This window comes from Oxyura jamaicensis, chromosome 15 (assembly GCF_011077185.1).
Source record: "Oxyura jamaicensis isolate SHBP4307 breed ruddy duck chromosome 15, BPBGC_Ojam_1.0, whole genome shotgun sequence".
NCBI classification, from domain to species: domain Eukaryota; kingdom Metazoa; phylum Chordata; class Aves; order Anseriformes; family Anatidae; genus Oxyura; species Oxyura jamaicensis.
Window position 1 is genome coordinate 7,023,426 of NC_048907.1, and position 26,742 is coordinate 7,050,167.

Here is a 26,742-nt window from a genome sequence, read left to right on the forward strand (position 1 = left end):
CCCCCCCACACACCGGGTTGGGGTCCCCGGGCGCGGTGCGGGGGGGAGGGGGAGGTGTTGGGGGGTCGCCCCCGTGCCCCCCCCTTACCCCCGGCTCCCCCCGCAGGGACCGGCGCGGAGCGGAGCGGTGCTGAGCCGGGCAGCGCCTCCAGCCCGGCCGCTGGTGGCCTCTCCTCGGTCCTAGCCCTGTGCCTGTTTTTATCCCTGGTTTTATCGCTTTATCGCTATTTTTACCCCCATATCCCTATTTTTTATCCCTATATTCCTATTTTTATCCCTATTTCCCTATTTTTACCCCTATACCCCTACTTTTATCCCTAGCTTTTATCCCGGTACCCCTACTTTTATCCCTGTACCCCTTTTATCCCTGTACCCCTACTTTTAAACCTATACCCCTATTTTTATCCCTATCTCTTATCCCTGCACCCTTACTTTTATCCCTGCACCCCTGTTTTTATCCCTATATTCCTATTTTTTTCCCTTTTACCCCTATAACCCTACTTTTATCCCCGTTACCCTACTTTTATCCCCCTATCCCTATTTTTATCCCTATATTCCTATTTTTTATCCCTTTTATCCCTAACCCCCTACTTTTATCCCTATACCCCAATTCTTATCGCTATACCCCTACCTTTTTTTCCCCTGTATTCCTACTTTTTACCCCTACTTTCACCCCTATACCCCTAATCTAACCCCTATATCCACTTCTCCCACCCCTCTCCCACCCCCACACACCCCCATGCCCCCCCCCCACCCCGCTCAGCCCCCCCTCCCCAAGCCCTAGGTGCCCCCAGTCGCCCTCCCCCAGCCCCACAGGGCGCCATGGGGCCGGTGTGGGCGCTGAGCCTGGCCGGGGCGCTGAGCCTGGCCGGGGCGCTGAGCCTGGCCGGGGCGCTGAGCCTGGCCGGGGCGCTGGCGGGTGACAGCGGGGCGCCACGAGCGGTGACACCGGCGGCGCTGGACGCAGGGAGCACCAGCAGCACCGGGGGGGACCCCTCGGGACACGGCCGGGGTCTGGACGTGAGTCGGGGCACGAGGGGGGGGCGAGGATTTGGGTGCTGAGGGGGGGTCCTATCCTTACACCCCTCGTCCCTGGGCTGACCGCTGTGTGTATGGCATGGGTGGGGAAACTGAGGCAGGGAGGGGATGTGGTACAGCAGCGCGGTGTCACCCACGGGGTGGGTGCTGCCTCGGGGGTGGGGACACACATGGCTGGGGACCCCCGTGTGAGCCCCCCCGGCCGTGCCCCGCAGTGCAGGGACGTGAGGAAGCACAACAGCTCCGAGTGGTGCTGCTTCGTGCGGAGCAACCCTGACTGCCAGCTGGACGGCGGCTTCCTCGACTACCTCGGCGGCATCTTCTGCGTCTTCCCCGCGGGGCTGCTGCCGCTGGCCGTCACCCTCTACGTAAGGACGGGGAGCCGGGGGGAGGGCGTCAGGCCGTGGGATGTGCCCCCCATGCCTTGAGGCTGAGCCCTGTCCACCCACAGGCCCTGTGGCTCCTCTACCTCTTCGTCATCCTCGGCGTGACGGCCGAGAAGTTGTGAGTACCCTGGGGAGATGAGGGGACGCCCCCTGAGGTGTGGTGGCCTCGGGTGGCCCCGTCACCCCCCGCCGAGACCACCACCGCCGCCTCCTTTGTGCCCTCGCAGCTTCTGCCCCAACCTGTCGGCCATCTCCACCAACCTGAAGCTGTCTCACAACGTGGCAGTATCCTTGGGGCGCGGGGACGGGGACCGGGGGGACAGGGGGACACACGCATGGGGGGGGGGGTCCGGGCCGTGATCCGGGGCCTGCTCCTTGACGGCTCCCCTCCATGGCGTCACCTTCCTGGCCTTCGGCAACGGGGCGCCCGACGTCTTCAGCACCGTGGTGGCCTTCTCTGACCCGCGGACGGCGGGGCTGGCCATCGGGGCCGTCTTCGGTAAGAATCCCTGTGACAGTGAGGGGTAGGGGGGACCTGCAGGCTCGCCCCCGAGCTCCCCTCACCCCGTTGTGTCGGTAGGTGCCGGCATCTTTGTGACCACGGTGGTGGCCGGAGGCATCGCCCTGGTCAAGCCCTTCACGGCCGCCTCCAGGCCCTTCCTCAGGGACACCATTTTCTACATGTTGGCCGTCTTCCTCACCTTCCTCATCCTCTACCTGGGCCGCATCACGCTGGGAGAGGTGCTGGGTGAGTGACAGCTGCCGGGGTGGCGCGAGCATCCCCTGGGGGGGTCCGTAACCCCCTCCCCTCGCCCCCCACCAGGCTACCTGGGGCTCTACATCTTCTACGTCTTCACCGTGGTGCTCTGCACCTGGATTCACCGCAGGCAGCGCGGCAACGGGCTGGCCCCCCCCAGACCATGGGAGCCAGGTAAGGGCCACCTCGTGGTGCCATTGGGACCCCCACGTCCCCCCCTCACCACCCCACTGCTCTTCCTCTCCCACCCCCAGAGATGCCGACGGATGCTGAGGAGCGGGAGTCCTCGGGCACCAACAGCGGGGACTACGGTAGGTCAGGCTTTGGGGGGGGGGGGGGGGGGGGGGGGGGGCCTTTTCGGTTAAGTTTGGGGGGTTTCTGGGGTGGGGGGGCCCCCCCGGGCCCCCTCAGCCCCCTGCCCCCCCCCACCCAGGCGAGGAGTACCGGCCCCTGCTCCCATACCGCGAGACCTCCCTGCACATCCTCGCCGCCGCCCTCAACCCCTTGGACCACCGCAAGTGGAGGAGGAAGCCCTGGTACTGGCGGCTCTTCAAGGTCTTCAAGGTGAGGAGGAAGGGGGGGGACGTGATGTGTGTCACCCCTGGGCCGGGCCGGGGGGGGATCACGGGGTGAGGACAGTGTGTTTGGGGATGGGTCACATCCATGGGATGCCCCCCAGGTCCCCGTGGAGCTGGTGCTGCTGCTCACCGTTCCCGTGGTGGACCCCGACAAGGACGACCTGAACTGGAAGAGACCCCTCAACTGCCTGCACGTCGTCACCAGCCCCCTGCTCTGCGTCCTCACCCTCAAGTCGGGTGCCTGTAAGAGCCCACGGCGGCCCCGGGCTCCCCCCATGTCCCTGAGGAGGGGACGTGACCGAGCTGGCCACAAAGCCCCAGGCACGGGGTCTGGTTTGCAGCTGGGTAGCTCCATGCTCCCTGTCCCCCTTGGGGTCTCCCCCAGCAGGGTGGGGGCTCCTGTTGTGTTTCTGCTGTCGGGATCCAGCACCGAGCCCTTCGGTGAGGTCCCCACCATCCAGGTTTCTAATGGGGCAGGGTAGAGGCGGCTTTAGGGACAAGGCTCACACCACCAGCCTAGTGGGATCCTGCCCCGGCCTGTGGGGTCGCACTGATGTGTTCTCTCCCCGCTGCGTGCAGATGGGCTGTACCAGATCCAGGGCATCTTCCCAGTGTGGGGACTGGTCATGCTGGTTGGCTCCGTCCTGGCCATCATCATCTTCCTCACCACGACCAACGAGGAGCCGCCCAAGTACCACTGCGTAAGGTGTCCCCGGCCCTGAACGCCCACTGGGGGCCCCGCTGGGAGCTGAGGGACTTGAGCACCTTCCTGGTCCCCGATGTCCCCAGGAGGGACACAGCTGGCCGGAGGGGACGCATCCAGCAGCCAGCTTACCCTCCTCCTACCAGGTATTTGCCTTCCTCGGCTTCTTGGCCAGCGCCATGTGGATCAACGCCACGGCCACGGAGCTGGTGAACATCCTGCGGACCATGGGCATCGTCTTCCAGCTGAGCAACACGGTGCTGGGCCTGACGCTGCTGGCCTGGGGCAACAGCATCGGGGGTAAGGGCTCCGCGGTGCCCCAGTTGTGTGGCTGGAGCTGCTGGGAGCAAGACATCACCGCTGAACCCCAGCGGGGTGCAGGTGTCCTCCAGCGTCTCCCCCTTCTCCCACCAGACACCTTCTCTGACCTCACCATGGCACGGCAGGGCTACCCCCGCATGGCATTCTCCGCCTGCTTCGGGGGCATCATCTTCAGTATCCTTCGGGCATGCGGTGCTGGGGGTGTGGGTGCTGGGGGGACGGATTGGGGCCATTCTGGGGCCTTGGTTTCCCTGCCCGCAGCCTGGGGCCAGTTCCTGCTCCCGGGGCACCTGGAGCTGGGCAGGATCCATCCTGGGATGAGGGTCAGGGCTGGTCCCTTGGGGTCTGCCTGAGGGAAGGATAGGAAGAGGCTGTGCCTCCCCCGGGAGGCTCTGGGCAGCCTCAGACCATGCTGAAACCTCTTGCGCTTGTTGCTTTGGTAGCCTCAGAGGGGCTGGGAGGAAGGGGGACGGTGCTGTCCCTATCCCCAGGGCCGGAGGGGACATTGTGCTGCTCCTCCATCCTGAACTGTCCCCAGACATCCTGGTGGGCGTGGGACTGGGCTGCCTGCTGCAGATGACAAGCAGCCAGCTGGTGGTGAAGGTAAGGCTGATGACCACAGCTCGGGGACACCGGCCCCGCCAGGACCCCGCTGCCACCCGGCATCTCTCCGGCAGCTGGAGTCCGACAGCCTCCTGGTCTGGATCCTGGCCGGAGCCCTGGGACTGAGCCTGGTCTTCTCCTTCGTGGTGGTGCCTGCGCAGTGCTTCCAGCTGGGGAAGGCGTACGGCATCTGCCTCATCCTCTACTACCTGGCCTTCCTCTGCGTGGCCCTGCTCACCGAGTTCAGGGTGATCCGCCTGGCCGCCGCCTGACCGGCCGCGCAGTGCCGCCGTCCCTGCCCTCGGCGTCACGCGCCCGCTCCAGCCTCGGCTTGCTTGTACGTTTTGAGAAGGAAAAAGGAGGCGTTAGGCATTAGCCGCGTCCTCGCCCCGCTCTGGTTAACCTCGGTTAACGCTGAACAGGGACGAGGTGAAAGGCTCGGCCACCCCCGGGCACAAGGGAGCGAGGCAGCCGCAGGAGAGGTTGCTCCTGGGCACCCGCTTCCCTTCCCTGTCCCCTTCTTGGGGCTGGAGGACACACTGCAGGGGGAAACTGCAAAGTAAAGGCTTGAGTGCAACTTTGGGACTGTCGCTGCAGAGGGCGGCGGGTATTCGTAACGTGGGGGGTGGGAAGAGCAAAAGAGGGGTTTGAGGTGAGGCAAGGCAGCAGGGCAGAGTGCAAGCGAAGCTGGAAAGCAGCCCACAGGAGGCTGGTTTCTCCTCTTTTTTTTTTTTTTTTTTAATTTTTTTCCTTTTTTAAGCAATGTTTTTCAAGCTGGCTTTAGGAATGCTTCTGCTCCTGAAAGCGCAGACAGAGCTGTAGCAAAGGACGTGGTGCAGAGGTTTCCGCACACGCTGTTAGCCTCTGGCAAAACTAGGTTTAAATGATGTAAGAGGAAAAAAAAATTAATTGCAATTAAAAACCACACAACCTCAACTCCTGGTGCTTGCTGCGAGGGCACTGGGTGTGCTTCGGGGCTGGGCTGCTCGGGATGAGCAGGGGGCTCTGAGCACAGCTCGGGGTGCAGCTTCCTCCAGTGCCCCCGCGGCGAATTTCCCAACGGCGGTCACATGCAGCTGCTTGTGTTATCGAGTGCCTGCTTGTGACAGAGCCGCAGGCACGGGGCAGCACGGGCTGTGGCCGCTGGCTCTTACGCAGCTCCGTGGCCTGGGGAGGCAGCGAAAGGCAGCGCGTGGGACAGCGGTTCCGTGTCACTGGCCGTTAGAGATAACCCCACTTCTGCTCCGGGGGGACTTCTGCAGGGGGGGTTGTGCAAGCAGCACGAGCAGCAGCTCGGGGTTGGGGCAGCTTTCGGGCTCTCCGAGCCCGCTGCTCTTCCCTTCCGGGCTGAGCTCGTTTCTCCTTTTTCTGGCTGGATAAGTGCTTTCACAAACATTACGGCTCCCTGCGCCTGCAGCTCTCGGCTCTGCCCTGAGGCTCGCAGCAGCCACCCCCGGCTTCCGGCCCAAACAACCCCGAGGAGCCGGCAGACAGGGAGGGAGAGGAGCGATGGCTTCAGGAGCCTGCAGCTCCTTCTGGCCTCAGGTGTTGCATTAAAAACAAAGCAAAACGAGAGCATGAAAGCAGTATCGTAACACAGAGGGGAAAAACTGGCAGGGGGAGGGCTGAGAGCTGGGCTCTGAGAGCAACGTCCAGGAACAGGAATTCAGGGCAGACCTGCAGGGCACGGATGTAAAATATGCTCACGCAAGCAGCTGCCACTGGAGAGGGAGGGCGGGCACAGCTCCTCTTCACAGGGTGTGGAAATCCATCAGCTGCAGCCTGGTCTCTCTCCTGAAACAAGGGGAAGGAGGAAAGGAAGGTGCTGCTTTTACAAAGCTGAGGATGCTCTTTATTAGTGTGCTTGAAAAATCTAGAGAACATTTACAGACGTGTCCATAAAATCATCTTTATAAACAAAACGCCAGCGTACAAAAATCCTGCCACGCTTCCTCCCTCGTTCCCTACCGAATGATTGTCTCCGTCGTTAGTCTGTGGGGAGGGGGGGAAGAGGAGGATAAATAGAAGGGGATGCCCCGTACTCAAACTTCTTGTCCTTCCAGACAAAGTCCTGCGGAAGAAGTAAACTTCTGTGGCCCTCCTTAGTTTAAGAAAAAACAATAATACAATGTACATGGGGGCGGATCAACATCTCAGCACGAGACCAGAGAAGCAGCATCTGAGCCCCCAACCCCGGGACACAAGACCCCGTTACTGCAGGTCAGTGCCACAGCACAGCCTGAAGGTGCAGCTCCTTTCAACCCCAGAAAATGTCCCAAGCCCAGAAAACCAGAAAATGCCCCAAACCCATCACTGACGGTGCTGCAGGGGTAACGTGGATCTTAACCACAGCCCTATTTCGTTTTGTGACCTTCACACTGCTCGTCCATCCTGCCCCACACCAGAAACATCTCCTCCAGCCCCAGGACTGATCTGGATAAATCTCCCGGGCTGCGACTCCATGCAGAGCAACCACAACGCTGTGCTGCTCGTTAACTCGTGGTCACATTTACGGTTTGGAAAACAGCCCTTTAAGGTCCTTCACGGTTCAGCTCAGAAGTGGTTTCGTAGCAAAGCACCTGCAGTACCCAGAAAGGAAACGGAGCTGCCCTGAGGCACCCAGGGCATTTATCCAGGCAGGAGCAAGGAGCACACAGCGCTTTACCTGCTCGTCCTTCCCCAGGAAACGCTCCCTAGCTGCCCTGGTGGGATCAGTCCTCTCCCTCTGTCCTGTGCTACCCCGTGAGGCTGCAAGGAAACACCAGGTACGGGGCACGCAGGGACTGGGGACATCTCTCATACCACCAGGTTCATCAAAGCCTTCGGAAAGCCTCCCCAGCTCTGTCTACTCATCATCCAAAGCTGAGAACAGGTCAAAAAGCAAGTGTTAAGGGAGCCTCCTAGCTTCTAACCCTCAGCACTTTCTGTGGTTAGGGGATTAAAAAAAAAGGGGGGGGGGCTCAGAGACAGCTTCTCACCACTTTACAGGTAATGAAACATGAGGGATGAAGCTACCTGCCACAATCCCAGCATAAACGTGGCAGAGCTGGGAAGCAAGCCCTTTTCTTTCCCCTTCCTCAGCTACCAGGTCTGGCAGCTCACGCTGAGAAGCAGACAGGTGAGAAGAAACATCTTTCATGTTTCTCCCGCATCCAGAATCCAAGGGAGCAGTAAAGCTCAGAGAGCTTCCCAAGACCTGACCCTCCTCTCCTTAACCTGACCTGGCTCTCCTTAATCCGGACCCAAGCAGAAATAAGTCACAGACTCGGAGCTGCGAAACCCTCCCTTTCCTCCTGAGTCATCTGCCCGAGCTAAGGAGCGCAGACTTTCCACTGACAAAGAAGATGGCCGGGGGGAGGTCAGCAGCCACCGTCACCCTGCAGGATCACCCTTCCTGCCAAAGAGGAGAGCTTTGGGCTTTACGGAGGTGATCCTGATCCCAGGCAGCACCATGGGCAGAACCGACCAGGAGAGGTGCAGGTGTTGGACAGCTATGGCGTTGTCTCCCCAAGCTCCTGTCCCACCTCAGGTCACAATGCAGTGAGCTACAGACCCTCGGTTCTGGCTCCAACTGCCACAGGACCGCTCAAGGACAGCTAAATTCGATGTGCAGAGCTGGATCTGCTACTAGGAGTGTATCTAGCAATGCTAAAAGGTAGAGGAGAAGCAGCCTGATCTCCAAAAGTGCTGAAATTTCATACCACCCTCCCTTGCTTTACATAACGAGTGGGGGGAGAAGAAAAAAATCCACTCCCCTTCTTTTATTCCTAGGTTAACGGTACCCTTTAAGCGAAGCAGACCTTCAAAAAGGGTGATTTTTTTCCCCTCTTTTAAATAGTAAGCAGGTGGCTTAAGCACATTTCTTCCTGTTAATGGATTACACGTCCCTTTCCCCCAGGTCTGTTAGTGGGGAGACAAACAGCAGGCTCGAGCCTGGGAAGCAGCTCGGAGGGAGAAGTCGCTGTTCTGTCCGAGATGCTCTGTGCCGAGCGTGGGCATCACGCTCACCCTGGTTGCAGCAGTCTCACACGGAGTCCCCCTGCTTTTTCAGGGATTCACTGCTTAGAGGAAGAGCTTTTAACCCTAAAGCCAACCAGCACGTGGAACAGGTCTATATACACCACCCCAATATATACGCTGTGAAGTAATACTCTAGGTTATTGCATAGAAGGCAGCTCGCGTTAGCTAGGCCTAAATGACAGTCTGGGAGCGTTGCCGGAGGCTCAGGGGCTTCAGAGAGCTGTTGGAAGCAGACGCAGACTCTTGCGATGGTGCCTGGGATTCTTCTTTCCTGGAGTGCTCCTCATACCACTCCTGCGAGAGAAGATCAAGACGCAGAGATCAGTCTCTGCCCCACAGCACCCCTGATCTGCAAGGACGCAGCATTTGCTCAGGCAGAAGGGCTCCTTCCAGCTTTTTCTTCCAGCATTTTCTCCAGCAGAGGGGCCCAGCTGTGACAGATACACCGACAGCCCAAGCAAGAAGCACCAGGCAAGGCTCAGCAGCAGCCAAGCTGAGCTGCCAGGCCTGACAAACCCAAGCAAGGAAGCATCGTGCTCAGGACATCCCTCCTTAACGTCCCGGACTCTCATGTTGACACCACAGGGATGTCTGGGGCTTGGAGTTGTGCCCAGAGCGCTACAGGACGTCACATCCCCATATTAGAGGCCAAGCAGGACAGGCAGGGAGCTTAAACGCAGATTTCCACCCAGCTCTGTGGCATGTAATGTGTTTATTTTTGTTAGTGGCACTGAAGACTCACCCACAACCTAGCTGCCCAAGGGATAAAAGGGCAGATTTGAGTGGTCATGAGATTAATTCTTTCAGTACTAATCACTGTGTTAGTCCATGACCCCAAACCACAAGGCCTTGCACACACTACAGCGGCCAAAAATCAAGGCATAACGCTCCCAGTCTCAAAGAACACCGGCAGGAATGCCTCGAACAACGCAGCGAATCGGTTGATTTAAGCGTTTCCCATCTTTGTTTGCCTGCTATTGAAAACAGGCACTTGCCAAGCACTCGGTCAGACGGACACACCCGAGCTCAAACACAATCACATTCCAGGGGCTTAACAACTGAGTGTAACGCAGCCAAGTCCCAGGAACACCACGCATGTGTTCCTGGCCCAGCAATCACCGACTGTGAGTTATCCTGGCCAAGCTGGAGCACCTACACACACACACACTCGCTCAGTTGCTGCCACTCTGCTGATGCACACCAGCACATCCAGGCTCCTGAACCCACCAGGGAGGCTCTGACACACTCCCTAGTTTTAAGAAAGCCTCCAAACACCAGATCTGATGAATCTAAAGCACAGTTCATCTACTGCCTGATTTTCACAGAGGTGCCTGGGTCTCAGAGGGAGAAGGCCTCCTGTGTTTCAAAGGATTTTTTCTTCCGGGCAGTGTGAAGTGTTCTGCTAACCACGAGCCTTGCTGCTGTATCCGAGTCAGACCCACATACCTGTATCTCCTCCTCATACATCTTCATACTCAAATCACTCTTGGTCCTTGATCTGCGTCCCAGAAACGTGGTTGACATTTGCTGAGGAAGAAATGAAAGCAAAGAACGTTCATCAGTCACTGGACAGCTCAGTGGAGCAGCCCCTAAGCTTCAGGCACCCCTCGTGCAGACACCTATCTTCTACTGGTACACCTGGGATATTCTGGGCTCTTCCCACTGTCAGCAGAGAAAAAAGAGCTGCAGAAGACCAGAGAGCTGAATTCTGACTTCCTCTCTGCCCACAGGAGTCACCTGGACAGCTGTGAGAAACAAAATAACCCCAGGTCTGGCACCATTCTGTACTCTACTGCAAGGCTGAGGGCAACATCCCCCTGTGGTTGATTGTCTTCAAAACGGTTTCTGATCAGTATTGCCATCATCATCACCACCCCTATTCTGAACTTTGTCCACGTAAACAAGAGCTCAACTTTTAACCACCAAGCCAAGCAAAGCAAATCAAGGTCTGCTAAGGGACTGGAGCACTTGCACTTGGCAGCGCAGATGCAGGAACACAATGGCTATTATTAAAACAATCATTTAAGCTCCTCCCAGATGCACAAGCCAACAGATCTCAGAGACAAGAGCCAGGTCAGCTCATTTTTCCTTTTCTGAGATGAAAACGTAAGCAGTGCCGCAGAGAAAAGGACAGCTGCTCTCTGGAATCAATACAGACATATTGCTGCATAATGCCTCGGGACTGCCTGGGCCGAAGCGTGTTATGGCACAGGGAGAGGGGCAGGAGAATTACAAGGCACTGGCTTCCCTGGAGAAAAGTAAATGGGCTTTTTGCAGTCAGTTTCCCTCTAGAAGACAGCAACAAAGTATTTGTGGCCCTGGTGCACCTCCCTCCCCTGAAGCAGGGAACCTGCAGTGAGTTTCCTCTTACCCCATACTTGTCCATCTGCAAAACGATTTTCTGCAGCTGAGCAGTTTCAGGGGCAGCTGAACTCCGCTTGTACAGCTCAATTATCCCGACCACTTCCTCCTTGGAGACCTCCTTCTCCAGCACAATGCCGTTGTCTTCTGCACAGGCAAGAAAAAGAAACACGAAGAAGAGTTACCTTTACTGGAACATGTATGTCCTTGTCCCCCCAGTAGGGCAGGGAAGAAAAAAAAAATGGTGTGTAGGGCCAGCAGGCATCTCTCAGCTTTTAAAACATCGGGTTCCTCGGTACCTTAAGGTCTTGTCACTCTTTGCTCACCTGCAAGTTAACTAGCAGAACAAACAATCCCACACTAATTGCTGCCTTTTGGCCTTCAGCTGCCCAACGCAGCTTGAGATAAGTGCTAACAAACGCCTTTCACTGCACTGTGCAACACGGGAGCAGGAGGGATCGCAATGAAAAAGGTGTTCTGCAGCTAACAATGCCTGGCTCACACTGGCCTGTGCCACACAGTTGGATCTTCTGGCACCTAAGAAAGACGAGGGAGTGAATCAAAGCCACTCCTGTGGCCAGGGCCATCTTTCATCAGGGAGGATGCCCTGGCATTAAATGTATGAAAGTGCAGTAGCTGTAGCTTCTCCCTGCAGAAAACTGAAGAATTACTAAGACTAGTCTGCATAGAAAACTGAATAGAAAAGTCTGGGCGTAGATCACCTAAAGCAACAACAGGAGGACTGTACGAGATGAATGTGTTTATGACTCCTAGATTAGCAGGTCACAAAGTTACAGGCAGCTTCAGCCGCCCAGCTCAGGAGACAAAGGACAGTGAGGAAATACGATGACTCAGAGAGGTGTGATGGGATGGAGAACCCAGTCACAGCGAGCTCTTAAAGGGCACAAAAAGGCACGTCCAAAATCAGCACATGGCCATCACTGGGAGATGTGGAAAGGACTGGATAGGCAGCATCCTTTTTCTCCGTGTCATGGCAAGGGATGCTGTTAAATCACCTTTTTCTTCGTGCATGAAAGCTGGATGAACCACTTGGAGACACACCTGGTGCAGTGAGTATGAGTGCAAGGGAGTGAAACTGATTTTACAAGAAGGAAGAAAACAATCACCTTTCTTTCCTGTAAGGTCTGAAGATTGAGCTTTGCTACATTATTGCTGTAAGGTTTCATACATTTCTTCCACAAGATGTGCATGGATTTCCTATCTGTTTGAAATAGCTCAAAGTGGCTGAAGTTTACACAAGCATGCACACAGCATACGTATAAATTGTGTATAATAAATATATACGTATGTAAAAATACATGGCAGGGCAGGGTGGGGGAAATGGGAGCAGAGCTGAAAGGCCAGACAGATATCACACAAAAGCATAAGAATGATTTTAGGATGTCAGGCTAAAAAAGGAAAAAAAATGCAATCCAATCCCATTCTAAGAAGTCAGAGAGGAAACACGATGTTGTGGGTCAGCCAGTCCTTGGTTCTGACCTTCTGAGTCTTGGTTCTTCCGTGTGTAGTTCATGCGGAAGACAAAAGCCTCCAGAATAAATGCCACAATGATGGTCATCACCACCTGGGAGAGGACAGGAACAGAAGAAAGAGATCAGGAGGCTGCTGCTGGGGCGTTCTGGGCGCCCCAGTTCAACAGGAAGCTGAGCGTTTGGGCTGTGCTTCAACTCCTGGTGCTCCAAGCTCCTCCGTGGAAGAGAGGATGCACGTGTCCCAGTTCACACATCCACCTGCACGTCAGCTGGTGGCAGTGAACCACAAAGGGGACAGAACAAGACTGTGTGCTACACCAGTCCTTACCCTGAGGCCCAGATTTGTGCAGCACCAGCTGTGTCAATCAATGCCCACAAAAATTCAACTTTCTGCAGGTGAGGTAGACTCATGTTTTTGGAAGACGTTACGTAGAGGAGCGAAGCTGTCCTCATTTAGGGACAGAAGCTCCCTCTGGAACAGAGTAAAAGCTGTCTCCCTTCCCCATCCCCCCAGTTTCACATCTCCAGGCACCTACCATGGTCACGATATAGAAGATCATGAAGTAAAGGCGGCTCCAGTGAGTGGTTTGAGATGTCACCCCTTCCTAGAGGAGATGGGAAAAAGTGTTTAGTGCACACGAGAATAATGCTTGCTTACAGACAAAGGAGCATCAATACCATCCATCTCATATTCATAGCTCCACAGCTAGCCCCAGGGACTGCCTGCACAATGCTCAGTGCTCCAGCTGGTTCTTGCAGCTAACCTGCCTCTGAAGGTAAAAAGCTATGTTCCTACATGCAAACACAGAGAGCATTTAAGGCTTCTGGCTGCACGAACCATTGCTGCTATGAGAACACAGCCTGGACAGCCGGGTGATAAGCTGGAGTACAGCGTGACTTCATTTGTCCAGATTGTGAAACCCAGCCTGAAGGCTGGTCAAGTTCAACAAGAAAACACGCCTGGTAGCATGTCACAGAGGTCAAATATCACCCCATGATCAAGAGCAACAAACACCTAACAACAGCAAGTGACTAATCCTGCCCTCTCCAGACGCCAGGGGAAGAAAGCAGTGATAATATGAAAAGATCTAGCTCATCTGGCAAGAGCCTGTGCTGCTTGTGCACGCAAGGTAGCTGAGGTTTGCTTACCATGATGATGTACCAGTCATTGACAACCGTCAGCTCAAACAGGGTGACTGCAGACAAGAGGGAGAAAAAATAGACAATTGCTTTAGCCAACCTCACTTGCTTTAGAACAAATCTTCGGCAAGGTATTTGACATACAAAACAGAGGCCAGATGCCAAGTTCCAATACAGGCAGCAAACCCAGATGCAGAATGCAGGCCCTCATCACTGCAATCACTTCAGCATCTTCCCACTTATGACAAAGGGCATTAGACCCACAGAACCAGGAGCATGGCTTAATCTTTATTTCTTAAGGATCAGAAACAGACCTAACCCTTTCCACAACGGAGCACGGAGACCTCTGAAATCCCCAGGAGATAAGCACCTCTGCTCATGCGTTACAAAAAGTCATGAAGAGTAACCATATTCAAATCAATCTCCACTAGTGGATTTAAAGAACTGTATTAGCGTTACTGCCGGCTCTTTGGAAGAGGAGTAACCTAAAGACCTCCTTAAACATCTCTGGAAACCTGGTCTGATTACCAGTCAAAACAGATTTGCTTGCTTCACACTGTCTTTTAAGAGATGTCTGCTTGCTTTGCAATAAAGTCAAGACACAATGACTCAGCTGGCATCGTCCAAAAAGGAAGAGAAGGATACTGAGTGCCTGAGATGCACTAGGACATCTCTCTGTAAGAGCCCCAGGCATTGCAGTCCTGCCACCCAGCTCTGCAGGGACACAGATGCACTAAGGAAGAGTCTTTGGTATGGACAAAGCTGCCCTTACCAAAGCTGTTCAGAATGTTGTCGAAGTTGTTGAGATAGTAATAGCCTTCTTCCACAACCGTCTTGTTGCCGACCGTGTGGTTCACCCAGCGGTAGGAATCTGCCACAGTGCTTGTGCTTGTTGGAGAAACCAGGACAAAGAATGAGAAGACAGCAAAAATCTCAGGATAATAAATACCAAAACACTTAGGTGTTGAACTGGGCAGTAGTTTCCACCTCTTTGCCAACACTTGCCTCTTTCTTTGAGAGATAGCCTCTCTCCTTCACAGCTCAGCACAAGCCCAGGGTGTCTTGGTAATCATTCAGGAAACATTAGACCAGAGAAACTGAATGTCTTAGTCAGACCCCTTGGCTCACAGCCTTAAAGCCTGGTATTTCCAAGTGGTCTGCCATCATTTACGATGCAAAGGGCACAGAACAGCTCCGCTTCCAAGGCCAGGTGAATTTATTTTGTAGAAAGTGAGGTCTAAATATGTAACATCTGGCACAGCAGCTCTGGTGTCACAGATGAAAATCTCATTTTTGCTCTAGAGCAGATGTTTACAAGAGTTCCCAGCTACAATACCAGGAAAAAATTCTTGCAGTGCAGCCACCTGAGGCAAACTACAGATCTCAAAAAGCAGCCAAATCTTCCACAGAAATCTCTCCCTTTCCAAGTGCAGCATAAAAGTAATTTCATCCAATCTTACCTAGAGAAGTGAAGCATCTCCCCTAAACTTTCCCACTGTGTTGCTTTGGCTTCAGAGCCCCCTTCAGACCCCTTCTTTAGCCCCTTCTTCAGCTGGAGATGTAACTGCACTACTACTGGCTTTGCACCAAGCCCACTGCAGGGGGGATGGATTTGCAGTACTCACTTGCAGCAGTTTGGGTAGACCACACCAGCAAAGAATTCCATGCCGACGATGGCAAAGCAGTAGTAGAAGATCAGCAGGGTTAAACCTAGGCTAGAGGCAAAAAACACAGAGCAACTCTTTAGTAGCACAGTACTAAGGCAGGGAAAACGAAGTCACAGGCTAGTTACTCTGAAAGGAATTTCTAAGAGATGGGAAGCAGCACTAAAAACCCGAGACCACCCTCTCTGCCAGCACTGCCCTGCAGTTCTTTGTACTTTCATTCATGAAGTCCTTGCCACTCAATGAAAAGAGAGAGAAGTTCTAAGAAATTAGAAGACAGCCTGGATTCCCTCCTAGTCTGTGTTGTGCTAAGCAAGCTTCTCTGCACAGTTTTTCTAACCAATACCAAACCACAACAAACTGCTCTGCCCTCTCCACATCCTTGGATGCAGGGACAGCACCTAGAACAAGGCTCTCCAGCTAACACTCAACCACCAAGCTCCTTCCCATGCCCTACCATTTAACAATAATGCTCTAGAGTGGCTGTACTAAAGACAGGGAGACAGCTGGGGCTGAGCATATTTGTGCCAATGCTCCTCCCGCACAGGTCTCCCCTCTCAGCAAAAGCTGGAGGAAAAAAACTAAACAAAATCAACTCTTAGTCATCCACCTAACATAAAAAAAAAAAAGGAGGCATCCCAGGAGGGTTTCTTGCTGCTCCAGAAAATGGGAAAGTTACACTGTGGCCTCAGCAGCAGATCAAGCAACGATCAATCGACAGGTCTGAGCACAAACACCTTTGGAAGGTTTGGCAGGTTGTCCTGATCCCAGCCCTAGGCACTTAACCTTTGTCCCTCTCTCCCCCTGCTGCTGTCCAAAGAGAGTAAGTCAGTACCTGGCCATCCTGGGGAACAACTCAAACATGGTGTCCAGGACATTCCTGTAGCGTTTCTTCAATTTAAAGAGCCTGAAAGGAGAAGCCAGAGAAGTTAATCTATGCACTGAAACTTCCCTGTAGCTGCTGGGAATAGTTAAAAAGAATACAGTTCTCTGCATCTCCCAGGTTACCAGGTTAATGATCAGGTAAGGTTTCCTGACACTAAATCCACACGGTTTGCACTTGTTCAAGTGGTCTCTGTTCATCTGGCAGTGTCCTGTTGCTCCATCTGAATCTTTATGACACATCCAAGTAAGTGTTTCCAGGATTAAGGAATCTTAAGGAAAGGCTCGCATCTGCTTACGCAGCATGAAGCATAAATAGCTTAAAAAAAATAAAGCCTAAGAGCCCAAACTAGTCCTATGCACAGGGTTAGGATTCATCACTTTTCCCTAGACACAAGCTTTTCTGTGTTTACCCCACGACCCAGTAAAAATTGATGAAAGAAAACACACATTGTGCCTGCTAATTTCAGATTTGGCAAATCCCTCGGCCTTCACAGAGGAGCACAGTTGCCAAACACAGGTTTTCTGTTGCTCCCCTGCCAAAGCATTTCCACCCTCCCGCCTTCGAGTGTCATGAAGTGTTGTTTAAATCCTCACTGAAGAGCTGAACTATAGCTTGCCTTTAATAAAACAGTATTTTGCTTCTCAGATGCCTTCCATGGCTCTCAGATCCTTCTGACAAGGCAAATGTACCTCCGTAACAGCCTCAAAACGAGAGGGTTAATCAGACCCATCTCACTGAGCTGCAGAGAGGTTACAGGCCCCAGCCTTGCTTAGAGGGTGAGATACAGCTGAGCAAGGTTGTACTTCACCCTAGAAAACAGTATCCTTTGAGAACTGTAATTTCTGGTAATTCAAGAGAAATTACTAAACTGGCTGAGACCGCCTCACCCCGACAGAAGAGCTTTTCTCTGAACAGCGTCAGACAATTTAGAGGAGGTGTAAGAACCCCACGAAGGCAGACATAGGATAATCTGTCCCTGGTAAATCCCTTGATCTCTATTAGAGATCAGCTTAAGCTCCAAAGCACGGGGTTTCATATCCCATCCCAAGTTTTTTATCTTGGGTTTTGATAGCACTGGCTAATCTCATTACCCTGCGCGATTCCTGGTCGTGCCATGGTCATGTACCCACAGAGCAATCCTTGCCCCCTCCTGGTAAGGAGCTCAGAGCCCAGCTGGACCAATGGCAGACAAACCTGCCTGTTTTCTTCCCCACCTGCTCTCTGCGCTCCCTGCACAGCCTCCCCGTCTCACCTCAGCAGCTGGAGGGGTCGCAGGACCACGATGAAGTAGAACGGCTCCATGTTAAACGCCAGCGCCATAAGCCCCAGGAAAGCAAACAGGGTGACTGAGAAGTCAAAGCTGGAAAATAAAAAGAGGAAAAAAAAGGTATCAGTGATCTATCACTAATATTTCAGCAGAGAAGAGGTACTCGGTGCCGCTCTGGCCTGACAGGATGCCCAAGGCCAAGCCCAGAAGCCTCACCCACAGGCCTAAGAACTCATCTCAGCAGCCAGCCTCTCTAACACACCAGTTTTCATCACCTCTCGGAGTGTCAGCACACACTTACAGATTCCAGCCTGAGGACAGGTACTCGACAGGCCCCAGCCCAGTGGTTTTCAGGAGCAGCTCCACGCCATAAACTGTAAAACAAGATGAGAGCCACAGACAGAAATAAGCAGCATCACAAGGAGGGCTTATGCAAAGGCTTGCCCTCTGCATGAGATGCATGGTCCTTTGAGTACAGGACCTTAATCTTGGTGAGATGCCAAAGGCAACATTTTCCCCCCAAACCAACAAGTTTTCCTGTATTCGTGCTGATTTCTCTTCAGAGCAGTCTACAAAGCAGTTACTTGGCTAACAAGCTGTGAATGTTCAGGCACAAGCTCCCATACTGGAGAGCTGTGCAGTAAATTCAGACCTGCCTGTGTATTTCCTTCTGCTCAGGGGAACAAATCCAACCTCCATCCCATAGCCTAGGCCTGACCTGCAGGGACAGATCCTTTCTAAGAGGAGCCATCTGCAGCCCTCTCTGTCCTGGCAGCGCTCTGTGAGCATGCAGGTTAAAAAAAAATGAAACAATACCACAATGACAGGGAGGCACCCCTGGCTGCAGCAGCTCTGGGAGCTGTAGAGCAACGCAGCACTGCTCACGTGGGTCTGTGTGTACGCTGACAATCCCTGCCACGCACAGGATCATTCTAGATGGAGTCTGTACACCTGTTTTTTCTTCAAACTGAACAATCTTCTGGGAACAGAGCTGCCTATTCCCTTCCCAACTCATTATGAAGTGAGACAGCTCTGTTGGGTGGCATCTGCTTACTTGTGAGGAAGACTATGTAGCTCCACGGGACGTTTCTGGAGAAGAAATTCCCTCCTGCAAGACACAAGAAGAACAACTTCTAGCCTTCCCTTCATTCAGTCACCCAGCATCATAGCTGAATCACAAGCTGCAACATTTCCTACCTTGCAGCATGAAGGTTTCAACGAGAATCCAAATTCCATTCACAGCCACCACAGTATCTGGAAAACAAAGTAAAAACCCATTGAAAAACCACTCCTGGATCAGAGGACAACTACTTCCTCAGCTAACAAAAAAAGTACAATACGGGACGAGTGGCAGGGTCAACATCTCCAATTCAGCTACCAAGTTGAATTTTTAACTTGGAAGAGTGACAACCTCCTACTCAGGCTTTTCCCAGGCTGTTAAACAAATGCAGTACTGCTGTCTTCTAAAGCAGACAGAACTAAAACAATGACCAGGATCACGCTCAATCATTTGTTCACCAAGAATTATTTTACACACAAGTAATAAAGTGGCAAAATATATCAGCTTCATCCTAGTTCTGGAACAAGATCTTGAGAACCACTAGGTCCCCAGTAGTGCAAAGCCCCCACCAGCTTGGATCTATCACTGCTCCCAAGTGTTCAGATCTCAAGAGCTGATGGTGCAGGATGTATCCTTTTCGTTCAGATGTCCTCTTCTCCTCCCTTCTCTCTAGTTTAGCATCCTAATTTACAGAAATCTGTCTCCTCCAATGTTCAAAAACCTACAAATTACTGAGTAGGAAGAGACTGTGTAGAACATAACGAAGTGCACCACGAGTAAGAACCCTTCCTCCTCAAGAGAAGCAGAGCACAGCATCGTTCTCCCAGGCAGAGCAGTTGCCAAGCAATCCCTCCAGCAGCAACAATGCTCGCACCTTCTCAAGTGCGAGCAGAACAAGAAGGCTGCCTGGCAAGGCAGTTCCTTATCCACCATCCTTCGGCTGCAAGATAAAAACCTCAAGGCTTGTGAAAGCTAACCACCAACGTATCCCAATGCAGTGAGTCAATCCCTACAGTCAGCCCACAAGAAGGTTATGAAGTAGTGAACCAACGAGCCTCTGCAGGAGACTCAGTACAGCAAGAGCTGCAGGAGCAGTCGGTGTGAGCACGCTTTCCCTGCCTCTCCACCCAAATTCCAGATTTTGTAGAGGAACCACAGCTCAGAACGAAGACCAGACCCCACCGTGCTGAGTCCTTGGAGGGCTGAGCACAGACAGTGCCCCTGACACATGAGATCGAGGGAGTGTGGCAGAGAGAGAATTTGTTGCTGCTACTTACACATGGTGTACTGGAACACGCGGGAATTCACGAGGATGTTGATGCCTGCATGAAGGAAAAAATGACAAAACAGATGGTTAAGCAGTCCTCCATACCTCGCACACAGTTTCCTCCATCCCGTCCTTGGAGATGTTTTTCACATCAGTCCTCAGCACAGAAGCTAGGCAGATCAGTAGATCAGAAACTTCCACTTCTTGGGACCAAGGTGAAATTTGGTTTAGATTTTTAGCGACAACGACCTTGCTATCCTTAACCATCTAGATGCCTACCCCCACCTCCATGTACTAGTTTTGTGATGCGGACAGAGGTAAAAACAGCTGACGAAGCACTGCCCATGTTTGAAACAACACGCTGTCAAGGAGAGCTGAGTGCGTTAGCAGAGATCCACGGGACTCCTACGGCAGCTGTGTGTTTGGATCAGGGTGCTGCTAGCTGCTTCCCACCAGCATACCCGTGATTTCGGTTTCGGTGTTCTTATTTCTGAGTGGCTACATTCACTCAGGTAACTTGGGACACGGGAGATGTCACATTTGCAAGGCACATTGCACTGATTGCCGTTTCACATCTCTTTCCCCCTCCTTAGCAGCTGCACTTGATCTGTACAAGTGCTGTACTTGCATCCTGGGGGCCAGGAGGCCCAGGGACTTCTGTGCAGACAAATCCCGCTCCCCAGTCACTGCCTGGAACATGGAGAAACAAACCCATACAAACCCTGCTAGATTCAGCGCACATACATCACAGCTAGCCTCGGGGCTGAGAAAGGAATACAGCCCTCCCTGGCCTCAGGGTCTGGTTCACCACAGAGCTTCTGCTAAGATGTGTCTTACTTTAAGGAAGCTGGGGTTTGGGTCAGGGCACAGGGAGTGTGTAAATAAATCTCCCTTGGAGGCTCTGAATACACAGAGTTGGTTAGTGGGCCTCCCCTCAAGCTGTTTACCTTGGACATTTCAGCACAGGTACATAAAAAGTCCCTTCAGAGAGCCCTGTCTTTATAGAAAAAAGCTTTTCTTTAATTGAATACATGCTGTCATTAAGCCCCAAACTGTACCTTTAAAAATAAGGAAAGCTGTCCGGGGAAGGTCATCAAACCAGTGCTCGCGATTTCGTTTTGCCTGGAAGCAGAACAGCCACGATCAAAAGTCATCAATGCTATATTCATCCAAAAAATATTGATTGAGACCCACCTTATTCCCACCACCTGCTTTTAGACTGCCTTTGTTTCTCACCCACCTTCTCTTTGATCGCCATCCTCCCTTGCTCTCCCTCCCTGACACACCCTTCCCCTGTTCTCCACCCAATTAATACTCACCTTCCATTTTAAGCCAACAACTTCATAGAAATTGTAAAAATCCTTTAGACTGCAAAACAGAAAGAAGCATCTGATCAGAGCCTTGGAGCTCATTACATCCTTAAGCATCCTTGCCAGGCATCATCAGCAGAAAGTCCCTGGAAATTATTAACTCCTTATTAGAGCTGCAGCCACTGCTGCTAAGTCAACACCGACCTCTTCTTGGTGTGGCCAGAGGTTGCTGACTGACAGTAACCAGAGCTGCATGCTTTTAGGTGTCTGGAAGCACGCATGCTGGAATTCTCAGGCTCTTACCAGCACTGTTAGGTGCCTCAATTTAAGAATTCAGTCCTTCTCCTTGTGCCATTTTCAATCTGTCTCCATGGCACTTGACTTGAAGGAGCAGCATCAGTTTCATGGGAAACATTCGCTCTGAGCCTGTCTGTGGCCAGAACAAATTAAAAGAACGAGCAGGTCTCCTGCTCTAACTCCCTCTACTTCCATGCTGGCTCGAGTTAGCCGCACCCACCCACCAGAATGGTAATTCTCTGCCTCATAACGCGGAGGATGACAGTCCTGAAAGCACCAGCAGAACCAGATTTTAATTAACAAAACCCTAGGGGACACAGCCAGCTGCTGGAATAACAAAAACTTGTTAAGCTGCGAGGCTGCACTGTGTGAAGAAATGCTCCTTGCAGGCTCTAATGCTGCTCCTCAATTTCCCACTCCTCTGTTCTGGCAGGGAAAGTGGGAAACAGAGGATGCCTGGCGACTGCCAGCAGAGCACTGTATCCACAAGAGGGCATGCAGGAACTCCATCACCTCTGCAGAAAAACCCTCAATTCTCAGGGTACCCACCCCTCCAAGCTTCCTAATTCCCCAACACAAATCTTTTCAGGCACATAACTCTATTCCCACACTCCAGACCAGTTTCCTTCCATAAACTCAGCCATCCTGAGGGATAGCTTCAGAGCGTGAAGCAACATCCCTGCTCAGGGCGCAGCAGTGAGACCATCCTACCTGAGTAACGGAGTATTACTTTGATTCAGTGCTTTGAAAGTGAGATACCGCTCTCGGGTGCACATCCGAGGCTTGTAAAACCGCAACAGCCCTTCAAAATGCTTGAAGGAAATTCCAGACGGCCTCTAGAAAAAGAGGAAATGTCATGAGCAGGGACATCAGACAGAAACACGTACACACTCACATATTTAACTCTCACTCTGAATCTCTTTTAAGCAGGATTCTTACATTACCATACGATGCCATTACAACTAAGCCTGAAAAGTGCCCTAAACCGTTACTTTAAAATACTGCCTTTATCCCAGAACATAGAGATCAGAAAGCTCTCCTGGCAAATCAGACCCTCAAACAAATGCAGAACTGTTCTGTTTTGCCCCACCCTGTGAAAACTGTCCAGCCAGACATCCCAAGCAGATTTCAACAGCTGTCTTTGAGAGGACCCTAGATATTCTAACTGGCCCTATCACTGTCAAGATTTTCAGACTACAAGCTCTTCCTCAGAAAGTGCCAATATAACAAATGTGCCCTAAACACGAACCAATTTATTAGAGGAAAGTTAGCTATTCTTGGGCCTTATTTCTCTTCTTGTTCCATAAGTTAACCAAGAAATCAACCTTGTCCCCCAGTGCTTTGTCCCTTAAAGCATTGTTTGTAAGTGAATTAATTCTGTCTTCACCGTTTATTCACGCAATATCTAGCGACTGAACTGTCCCTTCACATGCATGACCCACCCCTCCTCTAAGTACTGGTGCTCAAGAAGCAAGTCCTCGAGTGACCCACGCTTGAGGGGAGAAATTGAGGAGAAATCAATGACCACACGCACTCCAGGACAAGCTTCCTTCATTTTACCAAGGCACTTCCATGGTCTCACATTGGGGCTGAAATTCAGACTACTTTGTTTGTCTCCGGAAAGAGATTAAAAACTAGTTGGACAAATAAAAAAACAGTGGCCCTCGGTGATAATGATCTGAGCTCCCTCCCAGCACGTCCCGGGCTGTTCTGAGAGTCCCCGCAGGGCGCTGTACCTGTTTGGTGATGAGCAAGCGGTAGGCGTGCTGTATGGCCGTGCGCTTGTGCAGCAGCAAAGACTTAAACTTCCTCTTCTCAATGTCATTGAACGTGTCAAACACTACTGCAAGAAGCTATGGAAAGCAGAGATGAGAGAAAGTCAGGTTTAGATCCACATTCTGTGCAGCTACCTGAGCCAAAGCTTCTGAAACAGGGAGGAACATCCAGTCCAGAAAGGCAAGGAGAGGCGTTGCTGCAAGAGGAATCTTCCTGCTGAAGCAGAGTAGAGGTAATGAGGGCTCACCAACCATAAGGACTAAAATCAGGAAGCACACCGCACACACACTGATCCAAATTTTTGTTTTGAAGAGCACCGGGTATTTCTGGTCTCCTACAACTCACCAGTGGTTTTCAGAGGTCAGGCTAAATCCCACATATGCTAACAATATCAAAAGGTTTGCTAAAAACACCCCAATCTCTTTGGGAAGTGGGTTTTGAAGGCTGCTGTGTGGACTCATCCTGCCACAGGAGCTTTGGCAAACATATCAAAACTAACCCTTCACAACAGCAGTGAAATCCCAGCCCATTACAAGCCCCAAATCACTCACCTTGCGAAGCAGAATCCCTCATCTCCTTCAACAACCCATTTTTCACGGCCCACATCCTCACCTGAGCTGGTCTCAGCCCTGCTCTGGATGCTGAACGAAGCGGAGCGAGTGCAGCAGCTACGCTCTCACACTGCAGATATCAGCACTCTCCAAGTCCTGCCACCCTTAGCAATTCCATTCCCTTTCAAACTGATTTACAAAGGATTTCAGGCAAGCCCAGATAATAAAATGCCATTTGACGATAAATAATTAAGACAAGAAAGGACAGTAAATTTTGTGCAACCAAGTATGTCACACCAAGCATGATATTAATGTGAGAGAGGCTGAAGGATAGTAATATCATTCTGTTTTCTGTGATTTAGTTCACTTCCTTGTGGTCAAACGTTAGAAGACTCCTATCTGTAGCAGAGCTGCCATTTCTAGAATTATTCTGCCAAAGGGTCTCAGATTATTACAGAGCACCCTTGGGAACGAAGAAGACTTGAGCAATGAACTCCCAATTCAGGCAGAGGGAAGTCAAGCACTTCAGCAGGGCACTCACCAAGTTCATGATGAAGTACAGCTCAATGGAGAGGTACACTATGAAGAAGACACAGGACCAAGGGTTCCGGGCATAAGATGGCATCATCACGTCAGGGAAACTGCATTCGAAAGACCCAAGTTTAAGCACCCCAGTAGGTCACGGTACACTTCCCACTACGCAGGCAAAAGCACAAGACAGATGTGTGTGCACCCAGATCCATGGACCAACAAATTTCTGCAAAACTCACGGCTTCTCATGACACTAGCAATGAGCAGCAAGAACACTGAGGCATGACAAAAGGAAAAAAAGAACATTGCCTGCACATCCTGAAAATCAAATTGGCCAAGGGGATTTGTAACATGGCATGGGGCTGTGCTCGTAACAATGACAGCAGCATAGCCCTGGTGCAAAAGTACTAAGAATTACTCCCTATGATTTATTCCATCCTTTGCTAATTTCCTAATCCCCAGAGCTCTCCCAGACAGCAGATCAATATTTACCCACTGTCGTTATCCCCCCTCTCCTAGATAGTGGAAGTGAAGCGGAGGAATAGGAAGTTACTTCACAACAGCAAACTGTCGGCTGACAAAGCAGCACAAACAAACTTTCCCTTCTTGGGCCCAGGCCTAATAAAGCTGTCTCCTCCTTATTGCCCTCGCAGTGATGAAGTGTTCGAGTGGCTTAGAGATAACTCTGCTTCCAGGTCACAGCGTCCTAAAACAAAACGAAGTACCAGCTCTTCCCGGGCAGGCTAACCCAGGCAATCTCTCCCATGCAGGTGAAGGAGTCACATTTGGAGACAGACTATTTCTGCAGAGAAAGTCTGGACTCTGCTAGATTTCTTCTGGGACAGAGGGAAAGACATCCTGTTCTAGCTCAGAACTTACTTTGAAGTGGTCAGAAGTACAAAGAGATTCACGAGGCTGTTCTCTAAGGTACTGAAGTACTGAAAGAAAAAAAAACATGACAAATGCAAGCAGAATTTCACAGTGACATATTGTTGGAAAAGTAAACAAATAAGAACACCACCACCACTTGAATACAGGTACTTCTACAGTTCCCTGATGCCTCCTAGGAAAAAGGTACTTTAGCACTGGTCCTTTTTAAAGGTCTAAGAGTTAAAACAATTGAAAGCTAACCTAAACATTTTTAAAGTCATATTCCCAGGAAGTTATAGATTCATCACAAGAGGAACTACTGGCTGCTAGGCTTGGACAGCCACTGTGTGAAACAGCTAAGCTTCCACCCAAATAACTCCCTCCAGCAGCAGGTGGCCCATCCGCCTGAATCAAGACACCAAGAACAAGGAACAACTACCTGAAAGTTCCCTGTGGGACTTCCTCTCATTGAAGAAGTCCCACGTGCTGCCTTCCCTGCCAGCGGGTGTTGACCCAGGGTAACACTGCCAGCAGCCTCGTCAGCCACAGCCCCTGCACATTTTCCATTGCTAGCACCAGCTAACAACCACGTAGAAATAAGCCACGTCTGCACAGGAATACTTGGTTCTTAACTGGTCAAACTGGGACTCAAGCTTCAGTCCAAGGTGAGTGATACTTACCGGATCTGAGTGGTTAGGAGAAAACAAGTAAAAACCTAGAAGAAAAGGGAGAGGAGAGGTGAGAAGACATGAAAAAGAACAAAAAAGTCTGTTTCAATTTCAAGCAGCGGTGACTAGTCTCTGTTCCCCAAGAGCAAAGTCACACCAACAACCAGAAAGCACGATGAAGAGAGAATCTGTAAGGCCTGCTCCATACATGATTGCTAATATGTCTCAAACTATCTTCTGGAAGAGGTCAAAAGGATCTTTGCTACAAAATCAAATATCCATCTCCTAGATGTTTTAGCTCTATTTAATTCTGCCTTCCTGGTGACTGCGGGTGAAGCGGGATAAGTGGAAGATCCTGGCAGGACCCTGAATCTGCTCAGGTTTATATTCATTGTTCATGTCTGTGCTGCTTTTGGACAACTGGTTGAGAGCATCATAAACATACACTTCTGTAAACACAACTCACCCAGGATGGCAAAGATCACCATGAAGAAAAGCAGGAGGAGAAGAATGTCAATGAATGGTGGGAGGGACTGGAAGATCTGTCGCAGGTTTCTGAAAGAGGAGAACATATGGATAAACCACAACTTGCATATTTTCTCCACAAGGTGGGAAGAGGGAAAAAAACAAAAGCGAGCTTTTCCTCCACCTGTTCCTAGGCACGACAGCAGAAAGCCCAGCTGACCGCTCACCTTCTGACGGCACCGCAGTAGCGGCAGTCCACCAGGAAGATGCAGCGCAGGGCTCTCGTGATGCGGACGTGCGAGGTTTGGCGCACCAACACCACGATGGCCTCGATGAACTGCACAAACAGCACGCAAGTCTGCAAAAAAGGAGGTTAATGAGAGGCACAGCTGCAGTCTCCTTCGGGAAAGGCAAAGCTCTCCCTGACCACCCATTTATATTTGTATCTCCCAGAGCTTAGAAACCTCACACGAACCATTTGGCTGCTGGGACACGTGGTAAGCGATGCTGCCACAGAAAGCCCAGCAGTTACTGCAGTTCTTTGGTTCTCAGAGGTGCCGAGGGGGAAAACAGTGACAACCAGAGGGACAGCTTACCTTCACCATCGTCCTCTTGTGCCTAATGAAGGTGTGGAAGCCCAGCCACCTCATCTTCATGGAGAGCTCAAAGACCACCACCATTAACGCAAACAGCTCCAGGGTTGCGTGGACCTGTTAGGGCACAAAGCGTA

General features: G+C 51.7%; 2 protein-coding genes across 5 annotated transcripts in view; one reads left to right on the top strand and one right to left on the bottom strand.

Moving 5' to 3' along the window:
* Positions 1-171: 171 nt before the first annotated feature.
* Positions 172-5,291, top strand: SLC8B1 (solute carrier family 8 member B1). Its single transcript, XM_035340998.1, has 15 exons — positions 172-1,020; positions 1,254-1,406; positions 1,490-1,542; positions 1,652-1,709; positions 1,818-1,923; positions 2,005-2,172; positions 2,248-2,355; positions 2,436-2,492; positions 2,615-2,745; positions 2,861-3,002; positions 3,339-3,460; positions 3,609-3,762; positions 3,877-3,957; positions 4,322-4,386; positions 4,461-5,291. The coding sequence occupies exons 1-15, from the start codon at positions 823-825 to the stop codon at positions 4,656-4,658; spliced, it is 1,794 nt and encodes a 597-aa protein (XP_035196889.1). The 5' UTR covers positions 172-822; the 3' UTR covers positions 4,659-5,291.
* Positions 5,292-8,130: 2,839 nt separating this feature from the next.
* The window catches only part of TPCN1 (two pore segment channel 1), a 40,173-nt gene continuing 21,561 nt past the window's right edge, over positions 8,131-26,742 (bottom strand). For 2 of the 4 annotated variants that reach the window (XM_035341004.1, XM_035341006.1), the window contains exons 4-27: positions 26,609-26,722; positions 26,240-26,370; positions 26,014-26,102; positions 25,560-25,594; positions 24,889-24,947; positions 24,020-24,119; positions 22,888-23,004; positions 21,863-21,987; positions 20,864-20,912; positions 20,603-20,666; positions 19,555-19,599; positions 18,415-18,471; positions 18,272-18,325; positions 17,519-17,591; positions 17,203-17,310; positions 15,900-15,971; positions 15,026-15,115; positions 14,173-14,288; positions 13,410-13,456; positions 12,797-12,865; positions 12,268-12,352; positions 10,778-10,914; positions 9,853-9,933; positions 8,131-8,700 (exon numbers count right to left, since the gene is read on the bottom strand). In XM_035341004.1, the coding sequence (XP_035196895.1) occupies positions 8,578-8,700; positions 9,853-9,933; positions 10,778-10,914; positions 12,268-12,352; positions 12,797-12,865; positions 13,410-13,456; positions 14,173-14,288; positions 15,026-15,115; positions 15,900-15,971; positions 17,203-17,310; positions 17,519-17,591; positions 18,272-18,325; positions 18,415-18,471; positions 19,555-19,599; positions 20,603-20,666; positions 20,864-20,912; positions 21,863-21,987; positions 22,888-23,004; positions 24,020-24,119; positions 24,889-24,947; positions 25,560-25,594; positions 26,014-26,102; positions 26,240-26,370; positions 26,609-26,722 (2,040 nt within the window). In that variant the 3' untranslated portion in view covers positions 8,131-8,577. The remainder of the gene's footprint in view (positions 8,701-9,852; positions 9,934-10,777; positions 10,915-12,267; positions 12,353-12,796; positions 12,866-13,409; positions 13,457-14,172; positions 14,289-15,025; positions 15,116-15,899; positions 15,972-17,202; positions 17,311-17,518; positions 17,592-18,271; positions 18,326-18,414; positions 18,472-19,554; positions 19,600-20,602; positions 20,667-20,863; positions 20,913-21,862; positions 21,988-22,887; positions 23,005-24,019; positions 24,120-24,888; positions 24,948-25,559; positions 25,595-26,013; positions 26,103-26,239; positions 26,371-26,608; positions 26,723-26,742) is intronic. The other 2 variants (XM_035341005.1, XM_035341003.1) reach the window with 1 other exon arrangement.

Bases quoted from the DNA above. Each gene is read 5' to 3' on its own strand.
- SLC8B1 (XM_035340998.1), top strand. From the start codon at position 823: ATGGGGCCGGTGTGGGCGCTGAGCCTGGCCGGGGCGCTGAGCCTGGCC. The intron at 1,543-1,651 runs GTGAGTACCCTG...GTGCCCTCGCAG, and splicing joins GGCGTGACGGCCGAGAAGTT to CTTCTGCCCCAACCTGTCGG. The intron at 2,356-2,435 runs GTAAGGGCCACC...TCCCACCCCCAG, and splicing joins CCCCAGACCATGGGAGCCAG to AGATGCCGACGGATGCTGAG.